The following is a 19,145-nucleotide window of genomic DNA, read 5'->3' as shown; positions in this document are numbered from 1 at the left end:
AGGTTACCTCAATGCTCAAGGCTACTTGTAGACGTCCCACAGATCGTGAATAAGAGATCGATAATGTATTAATTTTGACATCTTTTTTCGTCACTACAAATGTTTACTATAATTATTTCAAGATTATTTCAGTTAGTATCATTTTTTTGTAATTTTTGGTGGTTACAGGTGCTGAAAGGGAATAAGTACAATCAAGATAAACTTACAAATGAAGATTTTGGGCTGCGAGTCAAGGAGCAACTTACTTCAATCAAAGCGCGGTTTCATACGATCGACTATAACATCAGGTATGACAATTTCATTTGAATTTAAATTTTAAATATTGTGAGTTTTTTTATAGGTGACAATTACCCCTGAAGTGACCTCAAAATCCAAATGCAGAGCTATATTAAAATGTTTGCCTGAGAAGTATGTGACTTCACACATGTGCAATCGGCGGTTGGCTTATGATGGTAAAAAGAGCGCATTTGCTGCTGGATCACCACCTTTAGCGTCCAAAGAATTAAGTTGTTACTGTCCATGATAATGAAGATGGTTGTATACACCTTGCCATTCTATTTACTAATATCTTCATGAATGTATGTCAGATATTTTGTATTTAGTACAATAGTACTTATTATGTTGTGCTATGTTAAATATGTAGGAGAACACGTGATTATAAAGTCAACATAAAGTTTGCTGCTGAAAAGAGTTTGATCATTTAAGACGGTTTTTAAACGGTAAAAGTTGCGATAATCCTCAAGAAACTATTCAAGCTCTTGATGTGGTTTTGAGAGAAACTGCTTCATAAGTTAGTAATAAGAGTTCTTACTGTTACTTATTTTATTTTATTTTATTTTTAATAGTATACACAATACACTATGTTTTTTGTGTGTGTGCAGATATGGCTGCATGGGCATTTTTCAGTAAGACTATGGTGTCTGATTTTATTATGCAGTACCTTATTCGTGCCTACTGCTAGATGATATGGTAATTACTTTCTTTTAATCTTTTATATTAGTTTTAATGGACTGATGTATGGAATATGGATATATGGATTGATGGATGCATTGAAAGTTGTTGGTTTGTGGAGCCAAAAGGGGAAAAGTTCATATGGGTTTGTTTTACACTATACAAAGTGTGTAGTAGTGCACAATAGGAGTTATCTCATGAAAAAAGACAATTGTCATTACAACGAGGTACAAATTATAAACTACACATTGCTACCTTACATGTTAGCTTTGCCCCTCTTTTTGTAGTTAGTTGTAACGTTCTAGGATATTATATTGTAACTAATTGGTTGGATAGTTTTGAGAAAGATGAAAGGAAGCTTTATTGTAAAAACAAGTCACGATAAATATTAGTTTGAATTGGATGGGTTGTGTTCGACTTATTGTCTTATTTTTTTCTATCATTGTGTCCCAAATCCAGGTTATAATTAACTTCGGGAATAATAAGAAACTTATGGGTCGAGCAAGGGCATTTGATCAACACTGCACATGGTGCTAGATAAAGTTAGAGAAATGTGGGATGTGATTAGTTATGTCATCGAACGCATCACCACAAAGACTAAGGTCGGCCGCTGTGAAGCGCGACTGACCTCAACCTTGTTAGTTTCAACTCTGAAATTGTTAATGATGAATAAGTGATTGTTAATGATGAATAAGTGAGGAAAAAGGTTCCATATGAAGTTTAGTTTAGATGATAGATTGATGATATTGAGTTTCAGCATATTTGGAATGTTTACAATTACTCGGGTTGCCGTTAAGTCGAATTCAGTGAGACGAGATGTGGTTGCTAACAAGATAGGGTCCACTATGTTAGTTTCTCGATTATTTATTTTAATTTTTTTAATAGGAATTCACAGTTTTGAATTCATATTTTTCTTTCGAAGCAAGAGCTACTCTTCAGTAAAATACTGAAATTAATGTTATTGTCGTGATTCCTTGTGAATTACTTAGTGAATTTATGCATTTAAAGTTTAAATCTCTTGCACATTGTAATTTAACAATATTACTTTTAGTTTGAATCTCTTGCACATTGTAATTACTTGATGAATCTATATAAGTGAAGTTTAAAAAATAACCAAATGCTAATATTAGTATTTGTAACTTAAACATATAATAACATATTTTATTGAGACTATTCAATCTATTATTCACAAGAATAACTATTTTATAAATTTAATGAATCTGTCAGGTCAATTTTCGAAAATTGTATGTCTAAGTTTTGTTGGAAAACTAAGTATTAAGAACAACTTATGAATCAGGTAAAATCTTTGATACAATTTAAGATTTTAATATATTTTAATAATATACATATTTGTAAGAAAATATAATTTACTGATTACCGGCTAACTAATTACGAGAAAAGGCTTTGTCGGAGATCTAAAAATACTCACCACAAGACAACAAACTATGACATTATTCACAACTCATGACCACCTCATAAGACTAATGACATTAACGAATATGTGAGAAACTACACCAAAGACTTAAGAAAGACGTCGAAAAAGTTCCATTATCGCCGCTTGCAACTTTATAGATCGAAGCTATTACGTGAAAAGTTTGCGTCGGAGATTCAAAAGATACTCACCAAAAGACAACAAGCTATGACATTATTCACAATTCATGATCACCTAAAAAGATTAATGACATTAACGAATGTGTGGTAAACTACACCGAAGAGAAACATATAGATTGTATGGAAAAAAATCAAGTGACCTTACATACATTAGTGATGATTTTCAATTAACTTTATAAATAATCGGATAAAAATATTACACATTCACGTTGAGAGATAATGGTTTAAGGTTAAGAAATTGCTATTTAGGGTTTACAATTTATGGTTTACAGTTTAGGATTTAAGGTTAGGGTTAAGATTTTAGAATTTATGTTGTAGGGTTTAGGGCTTAAGATTTAGTGTATAGGATTTACGGTTTAGTGTTTAGGGTATAGGGTTTAAGGTTAAGAGTTAAGGGTCTAGAGTTTAGACTTTAAAGTTTAGGGTTTAGTTTTTAGAACTTATGATATAAAGTTTAGGGTTTAGGATTTTATGGTTTATGGTTTAGGGTTTAGTGTTTAGGGTTTATATATAGGGTTTAGGGTTTAGTGTATAGGGTTTAGTTTATAGGGTATAGGTTTTAGAGTGTAGGGTTTAAGGTTTAGATTTTGGAATTTATGGTTTAGGGTTTAGGATATAGTGTTTAAGGTTTAGGGTTTAGTGTGTAAGGTTAACGGTTGGTGGTTAAGGGTTTAGGGTTGATTTAAGGTTTAGGGTTTATGGTTTAGATATAGGGTTTAGGGTTTATGGTTTAGATATAGGGTTTAGGGTTTAGAGTTTAGTGTATAGGGTTTAGGGTTTAGTGTTTAGGGTTTAGGGTTTTGGGTTTAGTGTGTAGGGTTTAGTGTTTAAGGTTTGGGGTTTAGTGTTTTGGGTTTAGGGTTTGGTGTTTGAGGTTTAGAGTTTAGGGTTTAGTGTTTAGGGTTTAGTGTGTAGGGTTTAGTGTCTAAGGTTTAGGGTTTAGTGCTTAGGGTTTAGTGTTTAGGGTTTAGTGTTTAGAGTTTAGGGTTTAATGTTTGGGGTTTAGTGTTTAGGGTATAAGGTTTGTGGTTAAGTGTTTAGGGTTTAGGGTTTAGTGTTTAGGGTTTAGGGTTGGTGGTTTAGGGTTTCTGGTTTAGGGTTTAGAGTTTAGGGTTAGAGTTTAGGGTTTAGGGTTTAGTATGTAGGATATAGCGTTGGTGGTTTAGAGTTTAGGGATGGCTTAGGTTTTATAGTTTAGGCTTTAGATATAGGGTTTAGGGTTTAGAGTTTTGTGTATAGGGTTTATGATTTAGTGTTTAGGGTTTATTGTTTACATGTTAGGGTTTGGGGTTTAGATTTTAGAATTTAAGATTTAGGGTTTAGGTTTTAGGGTTCAGGGTTTATTGATTAGCGTTTAAGGTTTAGAGTTTAGAGTTAGTATGTTTATGGTTTAGATTTAGGGTTTAGTTTAGTGTTTAAGGAGCGAGGTATGTTAATGAAACTGAAAGTTGAATTACAATTTGGGTTGTCTTTTGACCCATTTGTTTTCTGTTTTTAATCGTATATTCCAATTGACCCATTAAATTAATTTAATATTACAACTTCTCCAATCAACCCATATTATATAAAAACATAACCCAAATGACATAATCCCAATTAATTTGACAATATGGTCTAAACTTTAACCCCTCTTTCATGTTTAATTGTTCATATCGTTCACACAAAAAAAAAAAAAAAAAAAAACAAACAAACAAATGGTATTTCTCTAAACTTAATACAATTATCACTTAATACATTTGTTTATAGTACTTCAACTAAGTTTACATATTGGTCAACGTTATTTTATTGAATAATTAACGATTTATGATATAGAAATGTGCTTGACCAAGTTTGAAGATGAAGTAACACATACAAATAATACATCAGCCCACCTTAAACGACTTACAATGGCACCACACATGTGTTTTCCATCTTGCATCACACACATTACGGATATTGATATGCATCAACTGGTATTTTCCTTTGTCTACACACATCATATCTAATTACAACGTTTCGTTCAATATTATGTTAATGTTAATATTACTATACCTGTTTTTATTTCAGCTTTAGAAACTTAGGAAGTCCGGGTGATCACACCGGCCAAACCAACATTGATGTCCATTACGGGTATCAGAATAATCTTATCGCTAATGATGAAAATAATGAAAATGACAGCAGCTCGGGTTTAATTTACTTGGGACATCAAAGTGATGAAGAATTGGGTCCTGAATCTGATACAGAGTAAATGAATGAAGAAAACCAACCTGCACAACCCATCAATGATCTCCACGTCCGACAAGTTGTCTTTCCTGTACCAGGCGGACATACGTGGGTACACAGCCATTTCAATTTCAGTGAAAAGTATTTTTCGTTATTTAATTCTAAGTTTAACGAGAATTTGTATTTATTAACTTTCGAAAGATGTAAAATTGTTGCTAATGAATGTAAACTGTAATAAAAAAATTTATTTAGTCTTTTAATTCAATAGTTCTGAAGCTAGATATGTCAATCAATGAATGATGGTAATTTTGATATGCTACAGATCTTATCATTAAACACGAGTTGCAATTAACAACTAAAATGTATAATCTTATGTTTGTCTAATCTTATTCTTCTGTATATTAAAAAAAATTGCCAATATAAATATGTTACAAATAGTATTATTATAGAAACATTAAATTCATATTGATTATCTTCAATTGTTAGATTGTTTGAATAAACAAATTCAAAGTAAAATAACAAATACAATATAATATGATATTAATAAATGATTTCACCCTTTATATTGCAATATAATATAATCTTGTCACCCTTCAAAAATCCCGCAAAATCGCGGGTCTTTAACTAGCATATATATATATATATATATATATATAGAAACTTTTTAAAGAAAATATATTTTCCACCTACCTCCTCTCCTCTCCTCTCCATCTACCAATCTACCAAACACACTCAAAACGCAGCATGCTGCACCAATACACACGGAAACACCATTGAAAACCTTCAAAACTAACACATTATATAAACATTCTATTTACTTCAACCTGAACCTTCAATCCACCAATAAAAATGGATCCTAAACTTCAAGATTCACAAAATCCAGATTTAAAAACACCACCAGCAGACAACCAACAATCTAATTCTAACCTCCCCATTATTCCATTTACATCAATCACACTTTCACTCCCTCAATTCCTTCCAACATATTTCATTTCACCACCCCAAATCACCCCCAAATTCCCAACAACCCTAAAAATCCCATCTCAAATTTCATCACTTTTTAACCTTTCTCTTCAATCCACCTCACACCCACTTCCCAAATCAGTATCAAAATCAAAACTTTCTTCAACCCCACTTCAAAATCCCCTATCTTTAAACCCTCGCCGGCCCACTGACCCCTCAGCCGCCGCAGGTCTCCGCCGTGTCTCCGTCGTATGGTTCCGTAACGACCTCCGTGTTCAAGATAATGAATCTTTAAACTCTGCTAATAATGAATCTTTATCTGTTTTACCTGTTTATTGCTTTGATGTTAAAGATTTTGGGAAATCATCATCTGGGTTTGATAAAGCTGGTGCAAATCAAGCATCTTTCTTGATTGAATCCGTTTCAGATTTAAGAAAGAATCTTCAGGCAAAAGGGTCGGATCTTATTGTCCGAATCGGAAAACCCGAAACCGTATTATCCGAATTGGTTAAGGAAGTTGGAGCAGAGGCTGTGTATACTCATAGGGAAGTGTCTAATGATGAGGTTAAAGGTGAGGGTAAGATTGAAAATGCATTGAAAGATGAAGGGGTGGAAATTAAATACTTTTGGGGAAGTACATTGTATCATATTGAAGATTTACCTTTTAAATTAGAAGAAATGCCAACAAAGTATTCTGAATTTAGGGATAAAATTAAGGGTGTAAAACTAAGAAATACTATTGAAGTTCTTGATCAGTTTAAAGGTTTGCCATCTGGTTGTAATGTAGAGGCTGGTGAGATTCCAACATTGGCTGATTTGGGTCTCAGTTCTACTGCTAATATGAGTCAGGTATGAAATTTAAATGTTTTGTCTATTGATAATATTTAAATTAGGGGTGCAAATGAGTAGAGATTTTGAAATATGAGCTTACATATAAGTAGTCAGTTCGTATATAGAAACAAATGTTGTTGCTTATGTTATTGATATGTATCGTTTAGGATTGAGCTCAAATTGAACTTGTTTTTAATGATATATAGTTATAAAAGTATGTTTTCGGGCTATTTGAGATCTTAAGGTTGAGCTTGACTAATTGCATATTGTTCAAATGTAATTTTGAGTTATTGAGCTTGCAATTCCAGATTTTTCTTTATGAGGACGCGATAAATGAGTTGGCGGATAAGATGATAGACCTATAAGTTGATCATGTTAAAATTATTATATACATTATACATATACATATACATATACATATACATATACATATACATATACATATATATGTGGATCAAATCTGTTTATAATTCTCCCATTCTATCTACTTGTTATCTGATAATAATATTTCAAGTTACACTAATCGCTTTAAAGACTACATAAAAACCAATTTAATGGCTACATCTTGACAAAGAAGATTATGGGTATAGACTCTAAGAATGGCGATAGATCCAAAAGTACATTGTCGTAATATCGTTGACTTTGGTGTAGGTCAAACCAGTTTCTACTGGTCCTCTCATTGGAGGTGAGACTGAAGCATTAAACCGGCTTAAAAGATTTGCAGCCGAATTCAAAGCTCAACCTCCAAAAGAAACCAAAGATGGGAATAACGATACTGTATACGGTGCAAATTTCTCTTGCAAAATCTCCCCATGGCTTACGGTGGGATGCGTTTCTCCACGTTTAATGTTCGACGAGTTAAAAAAATCTGCTTCTAGGTATATATCCAAATGCTTCTTCTATTCATTGGTTTTTTACCTTTAATTCTGCATTTGTAATTGACATAATGAGTGAAATTTTAGAACGATTTCTGGTGAATCGAATGGGAACAATGAAGATGATGGGATGAATTGGTTAATGTACGAGCTCTTATGGAGGGACTTCTTCAGGTAAGTCAATGATTGATTTTTATTTTATATTTGGATTAGTTCTTTTTTATTAGTAGCTTTGTATATTTGTATATGTTTCATCCCTATCTAAGCTTTCATAATTTGGACTTGCAGGTTCATCACAAGGAAATGCAGTTCTTCAAAAAAACATAATATTGCCCCAGTCACGGTTTAAAGGTAGAGGGTGATTAGTAATGATTTACGTGTCTAAAATTCTTGTCTGGTCATTGATCTTTAAACTTGGGGTTGTATGATCAAAAAGTAAAAGTCCTACATTTATGTTTCTGCAAATGTTTGTGTAACATTCATTATAAATATTATGTAATAATTTGTGTAATTATGGGATTTTGGATATATCACAATTGTGTTTGAATAAGATTTGATCGTTTGAACACTAAACCATTTACAAAGCTACTACCTTATATGTATTGGTCTATTAGCAACTGTATTGTATAAAAGTAACAAAAGTTGTAAACCTATACAAGGTTTGCTTGTAGCAGTTGTAGCGATGAACCGGAGCTTTTAAATGACTGTAGTAGGCCTATGCATAGTTCAGAAACGGAACAAACAGGCTGGGGACCGGACCAGACCTAATTTATACTAGATATGGACCGAACCATAATATTTCAGTTTAGTTCGGTTCAATTCTTGACGGGTCTAAGGACTAGACTAAATATAATCCGCCTAAGGACTAGGTGAAATTTATTTATATTTATATTTATATTTATATTTATATACATGTACTAATAGACAACACAATTTTCACTATTCACCAACAGTAACCAGGGGTATTTTCGTTATTTTACTTTTTTTTTCCCCTCCCAAACGATAAAATAAGCAACTTTTGTAAAAGAACTAACAATTACATGTTACCAAAAGATGTCGAAAAAAAAAATTCTTTTTTACAAAAAAATCAACTAACTTTTTTTTTCCTCTCTTTTCTTCCTCAACGATAAAAGAGGCAACTTTCATAAAATGAACAACCCTTCAATGCTACCAAAAAGATGTCGAAAAACATTTTTAAAGAAGCAACTTTCACAAAAGAATAAAACCCTTCAATGTTAGATGTCGAAAAAATTCTAGATCAAGACTTTTTTCTTAACTCACATTCAAAACGGAGCTCCCGGCGCGATGCGAGGGCTCCACAACTAGTTAATATTAATATCTAGATTCGTAAAAAAATGTATTACCAATGTTTAGTTTTGAGAGAAAATGAAAAATGATGATTTGAGAATTTTTCTCTTCTATAGAGCAGTCTCAACGGAACCACCTTCACTACCGCCCAGCCCACCGCCCAGGTGGGCGCCGATGGCACGGCACCGCCCAGGGGTCCGCCCACCCACTCGTCCGCTGGTTCGTGCGTTTAAATCATAATTGAGGACGGAGTATTTTGGTCAAAAAATGACCGTTTAGAAAAAAAAAAATTTAAAAAACAAATTCCAACGGCTATTGAGTAAATGGATTGTGATTTATATAGAGTGTTTAAATGGAAAAAAAATTAAAAAACAAATTCCAACGGCTATTCCAACTTTTTTTTTTTCCATTTAAACACTCTATATAAATCACAATACATTTACTCATTTTACACAACAAAATACTACACTCCATTCCAATTTATTTCATTCATCTCTACATTTTATACAATCTTTTTTTCCCCCCAAACAATGAGTTTCAAAAATACCCCAAACAAAGGCAACTCGAAACAACGCCTTCAAGTTCAAGACCCGAATTCGGTCGGTCGCGACATGATGTAAAATTTGCTTGATCAATCGCAACAAAGTATCGGGTTTTCTCGCTTTGCAAATGCTAATCCATCTAATGCATTTGCGGGTATGCTTCCAAACATACACACACAACAAACTCAACATCAACAATACTTCACCAACCAAAACTATCAACAACATATTCCCTATAATATCAACCAACAATCTCAACCATTTCCCATTTACACGAAACAACAATCCCAACAAACACCATATTGTCCAAGACTTCGTGACGAATTCGATGATGAAGAAGTTCCCGAAACTCCGCGCCATGTCGATGTCGAACCCGAAGAGGAACCGGTGGCCGATGTTCGAGGAAAAAAGTGAGGTGTCCGAAAGTTCCTTGGACCGACTTGGAAACAAAAGTTTTAGCCTAGCGTTATGTGTATGTTTCGGAACATCCGGATGCGGGAAACGACCAAAATTATAATTCATTTTGGGGTGAAGTCCGAAGACAATACAATTCGTTAGTTAATGAGCAAAGGCGTGCGGATCAAATAAGTGGGAAATGGGCTAAAATTCAAAGAGATGTGAAGATTTTTATTGGTATTTATTCGAAGCTTGAGAAAATGTGACAAAGTGGTTGTTCGGGGGATGACATTATGAATGCGGCCCGAAAACAATTCAAATACCAAACCAAGGGCCGACAATTTGCTTTTGATGATGCGTGACAAGTTTTGAGGGATTGCCCAAAGTTTATGGAAAGTGAAGGTATATCGGCTACCAACAAAAGAAAACAAGCCGATGAATTACCAATTCCAACCGAGGCTAGTTCGAACCCGCAAATTACAGGAACCCCGACCCAACCCAATTTGAAAATTTATTTAAATATCACGACCCGATCCGATGTCCTCTGAGTCGAGCTAAAAGTCAAATGGATTCGTACTCATCCGATGCCGCGAGTCGTATGTCATCCGACGAAGTTCGGATAAAGATAGCTCAATCCGCTGAAGCTTCTCAACTAGCGGCGACTAAAATCATGGAAAAGCTCTGTGAAGAAAGCGAGACGAGGACAATGTTGAAAAGTTTGAAGCTTCTTTCCAAACCGGTATCACGAGACTTGCCTCCCGACGAATACGAAATGATGACGAATTATCGAGCAAGACTTAAGAAAGAATATGCTAAGGAATTGGCACGTCCGGACCACGACGACGAGTAGTTTATTTGTAGTATTTTATTTTTATTTATGTTGCATTCTATTTAAATTATTGTAACGTTTTTTTTTTAATTATTGTAACTTTTTTTTATTTTTAATGAAATTTTAGTTTTATTTTAATGACTTTTATGTTTAATTTTAATTATTTAGAAAACATAAAAAAGTAATTAAAAAATATGGAAGAAAGGTGTAACTGTTGGGAGTGTTTAGTCCGGAATTTAGTCTTGTAAAGGAAGTGCTAATGTTGCGCTGAGGTGGCATGTAGTCCTGGAGGACTAAGGCGAAATCATTAGGAGCTCTCTAAGTGGGTTGAAAAAATATTTAAGCCATAATAAATTTTATAATCATCTTTTGTAAAACTGTAGCTAATTTGAAGTCGAACCAAAAAAATACTAATCAAATAGAATGTAACCTAAGACGTGTAATATACCAAGTGGGGTGTTCACATAAATACATAGTCATTGGTTCATGAAACGATAACAACGTTTTAACTAGCTTAGAACAGTTTTAACAAGTCGAGAATTCGTTGAAGACAGAAAATCTAATTCATCTAAGTTCACATTTTAGCAACTACAAGATTTTGATGACAGAAAGCACTGATTGTAAATTTCTCCTTGATAAAGTTGAGGTTCCACCCACAACAAGCAATGCAGATCGCTGTACACACTTCCTGAAAAGCAAAACAGTTTTTTAGTTCAATGAGAAATAAAAGGAACAACTAACTCTTGTAAATAAAATAAATTAACTTCACACAAATCAACAGTGCAGTTGAAAAAACTCAATATCACATTATTACCGTAAATTGTTTTCTTTCTAGCTCAGAATTCCAGACCATTCAGCTTTAAACACATACTCAACACATACTCTTAACAAATGATTTCTTATTCTAATTATAGTTTTAATTCTTATTCTTATTCTAGATATAAGATGTGGCAATCATTCTGTCAAACAGGTATAACTTCAAAAACTTAACTAAAAAGTTGATGAATCATCATTATTATAGATACAGATATACAGGTACTACAATGATATTTATCGCACAAACATGGATTTTCAGAAACAAGAAAAGGATGTTTGCAGGTCCGGCTAAAGCAGGTACTTTACCATTTGTGATCCGTTTCGAAGGAAACCTGACTTAATAAATCAAAAAATAGAAAGGCTGATACCTATTACTTGGGATTTCGAAGGACAATGATAACAGAATCCCCTCGAAGAAACATCTTGCTAATGAATCTATCTTTGTTTACTGGTAGAGCTTTCTTCTTCCCTTTCCCTGTCTTCGGTACCTGATGCAAATAATATGTGTTAAAATATAAGATACACAATACACAATACACAAATTACTATAAATTTGATCATGCAAATAACTAACCTCTGTCCACATCTCTCTAACATTTTCAAGCACCATGTTACAGTGTCGATCAAAGGCTCTCACACGTCCTAGAAGCTTCTTATTATTCCTGCAGTTAATCAGCACCTGAATTTACAGCACATTGAAAATGTCAACCATAATAAACATAAGGGTCATTAAAATGATCAGTCCAAACTAGCAAGACAAGTACTGATGACAAACTTGAATAGACATGATGTCACTAAAACTTTATGTGAGTAACCTATCGGAAACAAATTTACAAAAAAAAAAAAAAAAAAAAAAATCTGTACCTGTGTATTGTTTTTGACACTCATCATCAAGACAGAGAGGGGCCCAGTATTGAACTCCTCTTCCTCATTCTTGGTCTGCCACATAATTTCATACAAGACATTTGTGAGTAAAGATTTTCCAACTCTAATAATAATGAAAAACTTATAGTCCGTTGGGTATTAATTTCCAAATTTGCATCTTCGTTTCTGACAATTATAAGAGGTGTCTCTTATCTTTAGAAAGGCAGAAAGTTGCAAACTATAACCTGAAGTTTTCAATAGCTTAGTCATGCATTAAAAAAGCGTGTTCAATGATTTTTTTCTTTATTTTTGAATACATCATATTTGAAAAACGTTTTCTGTTTTTCAGGCTTTCGTTCAATAAGTACAATTTAGAATTTCATTTTTTAATTGGAAATTTCATGAAACTATTCTGGAAAACATTTTAGTTTTAACAATAATATGCACCCTAACACTTGCTCAATGTGTGGTAAAAGCAGCAATTAAGTGCCTAATCAGGTAAGAACTACATTCACTAACTAATCTGAGTCCTGTCTATAACTCACACAACATAGTGAAATAAGAAGAAGAATCAACGTCAAAGTAATACATCATTTTAGTGTTACTCCAAAACACAATTACTTTATTCAATATTAGCAGACACTCTGAACTAAAGAGACAGTTAATGCAAAAACTGTAACTAAAAATTAGTGTACAATTACTTTATTCATGTAAGAGACCAAATTGAAAAGGCAAACATATCATTTTAGTTCATGGCCAAGACAATGTATATATAGAGACAGTATTTATAGATTATATAAGCATTCCACAATTAGCATAGTCATGCCTTTTCAGTTTCTATGCAGTTCTACATAATAACAAAGCCATACAACATAGCTACAGCAGAGTCAAATTTGATTCGATGATATTTTGGCCAACATAAACACCATACAGCTTAAATGATTATACAAATGTATTTATACTTATAAACAAATAAATAAAAGGACTTACTGGTGCATCTTCCTCCATTGGTCGGCTGCATTAAATAAAATATATAAATTGATAATGTGAGAATAAAAAGAATATAACACATAGTAACCAGACAGTGGAAATTAAGGATCTAGGGTTTAATTAAAAGCAAATTGTGTAAGTAGATCACAGTGACGTTACCTCATATTCAGCGTGCAAAAAAGATTGAGAGAGAATTACGAGAAAATAGACGGAATCTGAAAGTACATATAAAATTAGGGTTTGGAGATACCAATATATACATATAACCCTAATTTAAAAAATAGCAGCGTTAAAATGAGTGAATAAGATGAAGTGACTGCTTTAATAAGGTAAAAGCTAACGAATAAATTACAGAACAGATTGAAAGCTTTGATCGGAGATTTACCTCTTGCACCGCCGTGAGGTCGCCGGAGTAGACCGTAGGATTGGATGATATAAAGGGGAAGCGAAACCACGAGGCGGGTTTATACAGCTTAAAGTCTTAAACCAATAAACCCTGATTCCTTTTAGGCTTCTAGTAATCGTACGTGGAAGGCACGTGACGTTTTTATACTTGCTCCGTATTTTATTTTGTTTTACCATTTATTATTAATTATTAATTAATGTAATTTTGTTTTAGGAAAAAGGTTTTTCTAGTGAAATAGTGTAATAACTTTCCTGGTCTCTTGTCATTCGATATATATCATGTCGACTCTCAGAAAGGATCGCCGACATTGTTTTGATCTTGATGGACAATAATTGACATCGTACATGGGCCTGATTTAGTTAGTAGTGGTCACAAGAGTCCATATCTACTTCCAAGAACAAGTCACATGTTACTGAAGCCGGATATTAGGGCGTGCAAGGCGTACAATCGGATATGGTTCAATATTTAAAAATGCCCAAAAATATGACTCAACATTACATACATAAGTTTATTTTTTTAACGGCAATATTTCACATCGAATCCTTTCATTTGCGACCCACGCGCGCTAGGTAGGAAACTCCAAGGATCATCCCGAATTGCTCGGCAACTAATCGCGAGAACTGGGTTGCTTGACAACTAATTGCAGTAAATCCTGGAGAAAACCTCCCCCTCCTCGGAATAGAACCCGAGTTTCTTGGCAACTAATTGCGGGTTTGCCCTAATAAGGCTTAATGGTATCGTTGGTCATACATAAGTTTATTTGATTTAATATTTACGTTTTCTACAACTGTTACTTTGATTAATGCTAGTAGTTATGACGTTTTTTTTAATATTATTGATCTTATTATTACGAAGCATTATATAAGAAAAACTTCCGCATATAAAAGTCTACTTTTATATAAGTAATAAACAGAGTACACTGTTACGAAAGTCTACTTTTGTTTATTGAATAGAGTCCACGAAAGTAACGGAGTACATGTCACCTTGAAGAAACTTAAAATGGATATTTCTATGCTAACTACTACTTTTTTTAACTGGTTGTCCTATTTACATTGTGTTAGTTTGTCATGATCTAATAACAGTTGGACGATATGATGATTTCTTCGATTCCAAATAGCATGTAACAATGGAATACAAATCAACTCCTACATGAACATATGTATACACTCCCTCGATTAAAACTTGAACCCACACCGTATTGATCGGTAGGCTTCTCGGGTACCTGTCGACCAAAAACCGTTACCTGTCTATTTCTAAAACTTGACCGTCAATTCACTCATTCGTTAATGAGGAAGCGCCGAATTAAATACATCAATTCTCAGATTTGTAATGTTTGATCTGAAAATAATGCATATGGGTTTTATAGACTCTTTCCTACCAAAAACAACGTACCTTCTTATTCTAATTAAAATTGGACATATACGAGAGCTAACTTCGTGATCAAAGTCGTCTCTAACCCAAAAAAACGAGTGTTTGCTATTGTTTTTCAACTATTCAAACAAGTGTTAGCAAATTGTTTACTTATATAAAAAACCTAACACGTTATTACTTTGACCATTTGTTGTCAATCCCTTTCAAAGAAAGGGAGAAATAACAAATGCATACATACAATGACATTTTCCAACCAAGATAACATAAATAGTACTCCGTATAATGTTTCATAGCAGATTATATTTGGTTTCTAGAATTAGCAAATAATAAAGCGACATAATATTGGGTCAAACAAACATCAAGACATCTCTAGAGCTTATGCAACATTAACCACTCATCATAATTGAAGACACAACATTTAAGGAAAAGATAACTCTTCTCTTGGCTCTGTACTTAACATCTCAACGTTAATGCTCAAGTGTCTTTTTGCACTAGTACTAGAATAATACAAAAATGCAATTCAGTGTTAAGTGTTAACACTAAACATTGAACTTTTTTGTTGAAATAACAAATAGTGTTTGTGTTTAGATGAGCAACAACTAATAATGTTAACACTAAACTTTATAACTTTTATTACATTTTTCATTGACATTTTTTGGAATTATCAATTAAAAATGATTCAGGGGCAACACATTCATGATATGTAACTTGGTTGCTACTAAACCAATAACTTATTTACTTACTACTATTACGGTGAATACAAAGACAATGCTACTTAAGCTTGCCAAAAGGGCATAATGGTCACATAATCTTGCGCTATGGCCCGGAAGAAGCAAGCTTAGCAACAAGTGCAAGAGCATTACTAGTAAAATAACTCGATCTTTTAACCTTACTTTCCAACGACTTAATTTCATGACTGTCTTGCCCTTCAAACCCATCTAAACAAGTGTCTTCATCAGTAAGCGCACTACTAATCCAAGTAGTAATATCCTGCATTTCAGTATCAAATGTTTCAGCATTAAGTCGTCTAAGCACCCCTAATGATTGATGAAGACGATCCAATGCATCTTGAAACACATCAACGCAATCTAAAACCGCCACTCGGTTTCTTCCCTTCATGTGATTATTCTTTTTTAACCCAACTAAGTAACAGGTTACGTTCTTGGTTTCCCCTATGGTAACTGAAACACCAGCCCGGGCCCACTTACTTGGGTCAGTTTTGGCTGTTTTTGAGTACGAAGATAAAGAGTCGATGCAAAGATCTTGATATCTAGTAACACTACATGCATCTTTAACATAACCATCTCTTTGTCTAGTTCCCCATGAACAAGATGGAGTTGCTAGCCATGATAGAAACACAAATGTAAATACTAATATAGACGGGCTACATGCCATTAATTAGATGAGATATTCGAAAATGTGGAGACGAGAATGAAGGGAATTGATATAAGATTGGTCTAGGCACCTGAGTTGAAAAGATGAACTTAAATATATATAAATGATTATGAATATATATAGAAAGGGGGTTTAGGATGAGGTGGAAAGTGTTGAACAGAACTACTCTTTTGTGCTTGTTAGCTAAAAAAAACAAGAGGAGGATGAGGGTATTAAAGAGTAACAAGTGGGAGGGTAACCTGAAAGATAAGGTCATGTGAAATTAGGTGGGGCCGTCATGAATATCGAAAGTGTCGGGATACTTCTAGATTTTTGTCTTGCCCTGCATTGATGGAGGCACGCAAAGGCAATCCGAAAAGGTACCATGTTCCACATCAAGCCAGACTGCATCATGTCAGAGAGAAATGTTCATGAAAAAGATGATATATAGTATTAAATGGGATAGCTTTGCAACATTATACTATACACATACAATTACAGTCTAAATTGGCGTTTAAGAAGTATAGCGACTCTACTTCTGTTAGTTATAATCATATGATAAGTATCTGACAACAATTGTAAATGATTGAATTTATGAATTGTAGATAAAGGTAGGGTTCAAAATTATGAACTACAAAAACATAAATTTGAGCAGTCTATAACAAAAAAACTGATTCACAAACAAAGAAATCGTTCAGTAAATTTTTCGTCAGGCAGATTGTCGAAGAAGTTCTTCAGAAGGGATTTCTAGTGTTGCCCCTGCATGGTCTTTGTTCGCCTTTACTTCTGCAGAAATAAACATAAACTTTAGCTATCAAAGATAAAATCGATCAGTTGTTACTGTATTATATATATACCAAAACATGCAATTTTATAATCCACATGCTTAAAATGTGGTTTCAAAGTAACCATCGTATCTACCATATCACAAAAAGAACATTTTACCTTAACAATTGTATTTGTCCAAAATTATTTGAAAAAGTTCCCAAGCCTTCCCTTATTTATATTACTGAATTTTCATATATCATGTATCCAGTGAATTTTCAAACCAACCCCATAGGCAAAAAACTAGTAACTACTAAGATCAAAAAATATATAAAACTTAGTTCTATTTCAGAGTGAGATCTTATAAAAATGTATCTGCCTATCTTTTTTTTTTTTTTTTTTTTTTTTTTTTGACAAAAATATTAATATGTATATATATATAGTAGACCCGAAGATCCGGTTGTATAACAGAAAGTAACGGTCACAAACGACCAAACACATTGACCCTCGCTCTATTCGTTCTAAACAATATGAACGACAACGTTGACAACAGAGCGAGCACATTGGAATTACAATTGAGAATACATAAAACAAACCACCCAGCCTAAGCCTATAAATATACACAAAAACTCGACCCCGTATCCAACTCCGCATTTTCACCCCGCAGAAACCGCAAACTCAAACCAATCACCGGGCAACCCAAGAACACCTAACCCGAGGTCTATTTACCGAAGTCAACAAAGTCAACAACGCCGGCAACAACATCAAGCCCACAAAAGACCCAACGACGGGAAAAATGGAATGAATGAACCAAACTCGCGACAACCGAACAGATCCAAATACGGAATCAAACCGTAAAGGAGTCGGTCATCTATCTGATCAGAAAGAAAGCATGATCATTTACTACAATGAGATACATTTAAACTCAACATTAGAAAACCACTATTTTCCTAAAATAGTACAAGTTACTACTTACAAACACTAAGATCTTAACACGATCATATCATAATCATTAAACAATAATCTGATTAGGTTAAACTTCTCATACTAAAGCGCTTTAACATTGCAATTAAGATCTTAACACCATCATATCAGAATCATTAACCAGGTATCAAACACTAACATATAGCATACATTGAATTGAATATACATACACATTATTATTACATACACACATGATGAAATTGTATACTGTAATTAAAATACCGTAGCCGCCGCGAGAATTGAGTTTAGCCTGAACGATCATATTCGATATAAATTGAGAAGCCTCACGTGCCTCATCTAAAAGTTTCTTAATCTCCGGTTCAGAGGTCACGTGCCGATTTTCTTCAAATTTCTTCCTTACTTCCGCCGCCGATCCCTGAAGCATCACCGTATCTCCGGCGAATGATCTTCGTGTGGCTCTCAACAACGCTCTGTATGCAGTCAATGCTTCTCCAGATAATTGTCTTGTTGCCATATTCAAATCGGAAGTATTGTAATTATTCTGTTACAGATCACAACCGCCGATTAGCTTCACGAAGAAAACATGAATTGTACAGATTGAGAATAAAAAATGGATTCTCAGACTTTGGGATTTTGGATATTGAATTTACAAAATGTACCTTTATCTTCTATAGTTTTGAAATTTAAAACCCCGTAATTTCATACCATTACACTTTAATACCTTAACAAAGAGTTTTATGTTAAGTTTGTTTTTCTTTTTTCAGCTTTGTACAGATTAATGAATAAATAAAGCATCTATAAACTTATGAACCATCGTTTTTTGGTCATCAATTTGGGATCATAGGGACTTAACCACCCGCGCGTTCACCCCGTAGTTGCATAACACACCCCCAACTACTGCCCTGAAGGATACCCGGACCAATCCGAAGGCATGACCGGTAAAAACCTCCTCCCCGCTGCACCCACACTAAGCGAAAGGCGACTTGAGTGGATACTTCAAGTCAGAGATAACATTGAGTGCAATGCTGCAGCCCAGCGGAGTCGAACTCCTGACCTCTCAATTGTTACAACACTACGTCGAAACCGAAATACTAAAAAGCCTGTAA

At 33.8% G+C, this 19,145-nt stretch overlaps 4 protein-coding genes and 1 long non-coding RNA gene across 6 annotated transcripts; 2 read left to right on the top strand and 3 right to left on the bottom strand.

Annotated features, from left to right (window-relative positions):
* Window positions 1-384: 384 nt before the first annotated feature.
* Window positions 385-2,010, top strand: LOC139899407 (uncharacterized). The gene is made up of 4 exons (XR_011777465.1): window positions 385-537; window positions 644-790; window positions 882-969; window positions 1,411-2,010. It is a non-coding gene; the product is annotated as an uncharacterized lncRNA (long non-coding RNA).
* A 3,507-nt stretch (window positions 2,011-5,517) lies between these two features.
* LOC139899406 (blue-light photoreceptor PHR2-like) lies at window positions 5,518-7,985 on the top strand. The gene is made up of 4 exons (XM_071882235.1): window positions 5,518-6,576; window positions 7,210-7,436; window positions 7,521-7,607; window positions 7,722-7,985. The coding sequence occupies exons 1-4, from the start codon at window positions 5,614-5,616 to the stop codon at window positions 7,780-7,782; spliced, it is 1,338 nt and encodes a 445-aa protein (XP_071738336.1). The 5' UTR covers window positions 5,518-5,613; the 3' UTR covers window positions 7,783-7,985.
* Window positions 7,986-10,919: 2,934 nt separating this feature from the next.
* Window positions 10,920-13,644, bottom strand: LOC139899405 (uncharacterized). Of its 2 annotated transcripts, none has more exons than XM_071882234.1 (7): window positions 13,564-13,644; window positions 13,338-13,393; window positions 13,179-13,203; window positions 12,189-12,263; window positions 11,899-12,003; window positions 11,693-11,812; window positions 10,920-11,192 (listed from the first exon to the last, which is right to left on the bottom strand). In XM_071882234.1, the coding sequence occupies exons 2-6, from the start codon at window positions 13,340-13,342 to the stop codon at window positions 11,696-11,698; spliced, it is 327 nt and encodes a 108-aa protein (XP_071738335.1). In that variant the 5' UTR covers window positions 13,343-13,393; window positions 13,564-13,644; the 3' UTR covers window positions 10,920-11,192; window positions 11,693-11,695. The 2 variants fall into 2 exon arrangements, with proteins under 2 accessions (XP_071738335.1, XP_071738334.1); XM_071882233.1 differs by having other exon boundaries at window positions 10,922-11,196.
* Window positions 13,645-15,643: 1,999 nt separating this feature from the next.
* On the bottom strand, window positions 15,644-16,520 carry LOC139899404 (pectinesterase inhibitor 6-like). Its single transcript, XM_071882232.1, has one exon. The coding sequence runs from the start codon at window positions 16,348-16,350 to the stop codon at window positions 15,772-15,774; it is 579 nt and encodes a 192-aa protein (XP_071738333.1). The 5' UTR covers window positions 16,351-16,520; the 3' UTR covers window positions 15,644-15,771.
* Window positions 16,521-16,805: 285 nt separating this feature from the next.
* LOC139899403 (mitochondrial zinc maintenance protein 1, mitochondrial-like) lies at window positions 16,806-18,652 on the bottom strand. Its single transcript, XM_071882231.1, has 2 exons — window positions 18,301-18,652; window positions 16,806-17,115 (listed from the first exon to the last, which is right to left on the bottom strand). Exons 1-2 carry the CDS (start codon window positions 18,551-18,553, stop codon window positions 17,039-17,041), a joined length of 330 nt encoding a protein of 109 aa, XP_071738332.1. The 5' UTR covers window positions 18,554-18,652; the 3' UTR covers window positions 16,806-17,038.
* Window positions 18,653-19,145: the final 493 nt, after the last annotated feature.

This window comes from Rutidosis leptorrhynchoides, chromosome 3 (genome assembly GCF_046630445.1).
Source record: "Rutidosis leptorrhynchoides isolate AG116_Rl617_1_P2 chromosome 3, CSIRO_AGI_Rlap_v1, whole genome shotgun sequence".
Lineage (NCBI taxonomy): Eukaryota > Viridiplantae > Streptophyta > Magnoliopsida > Asterales > Asteraceae > Rutidosis > Rutidosis leptorrhynchoides.
The sequence above is the reverse complement of the archived record's forward strand: the minus strand, read 5'-3'. Positions and strand labels throughout refer to the sequence as shown.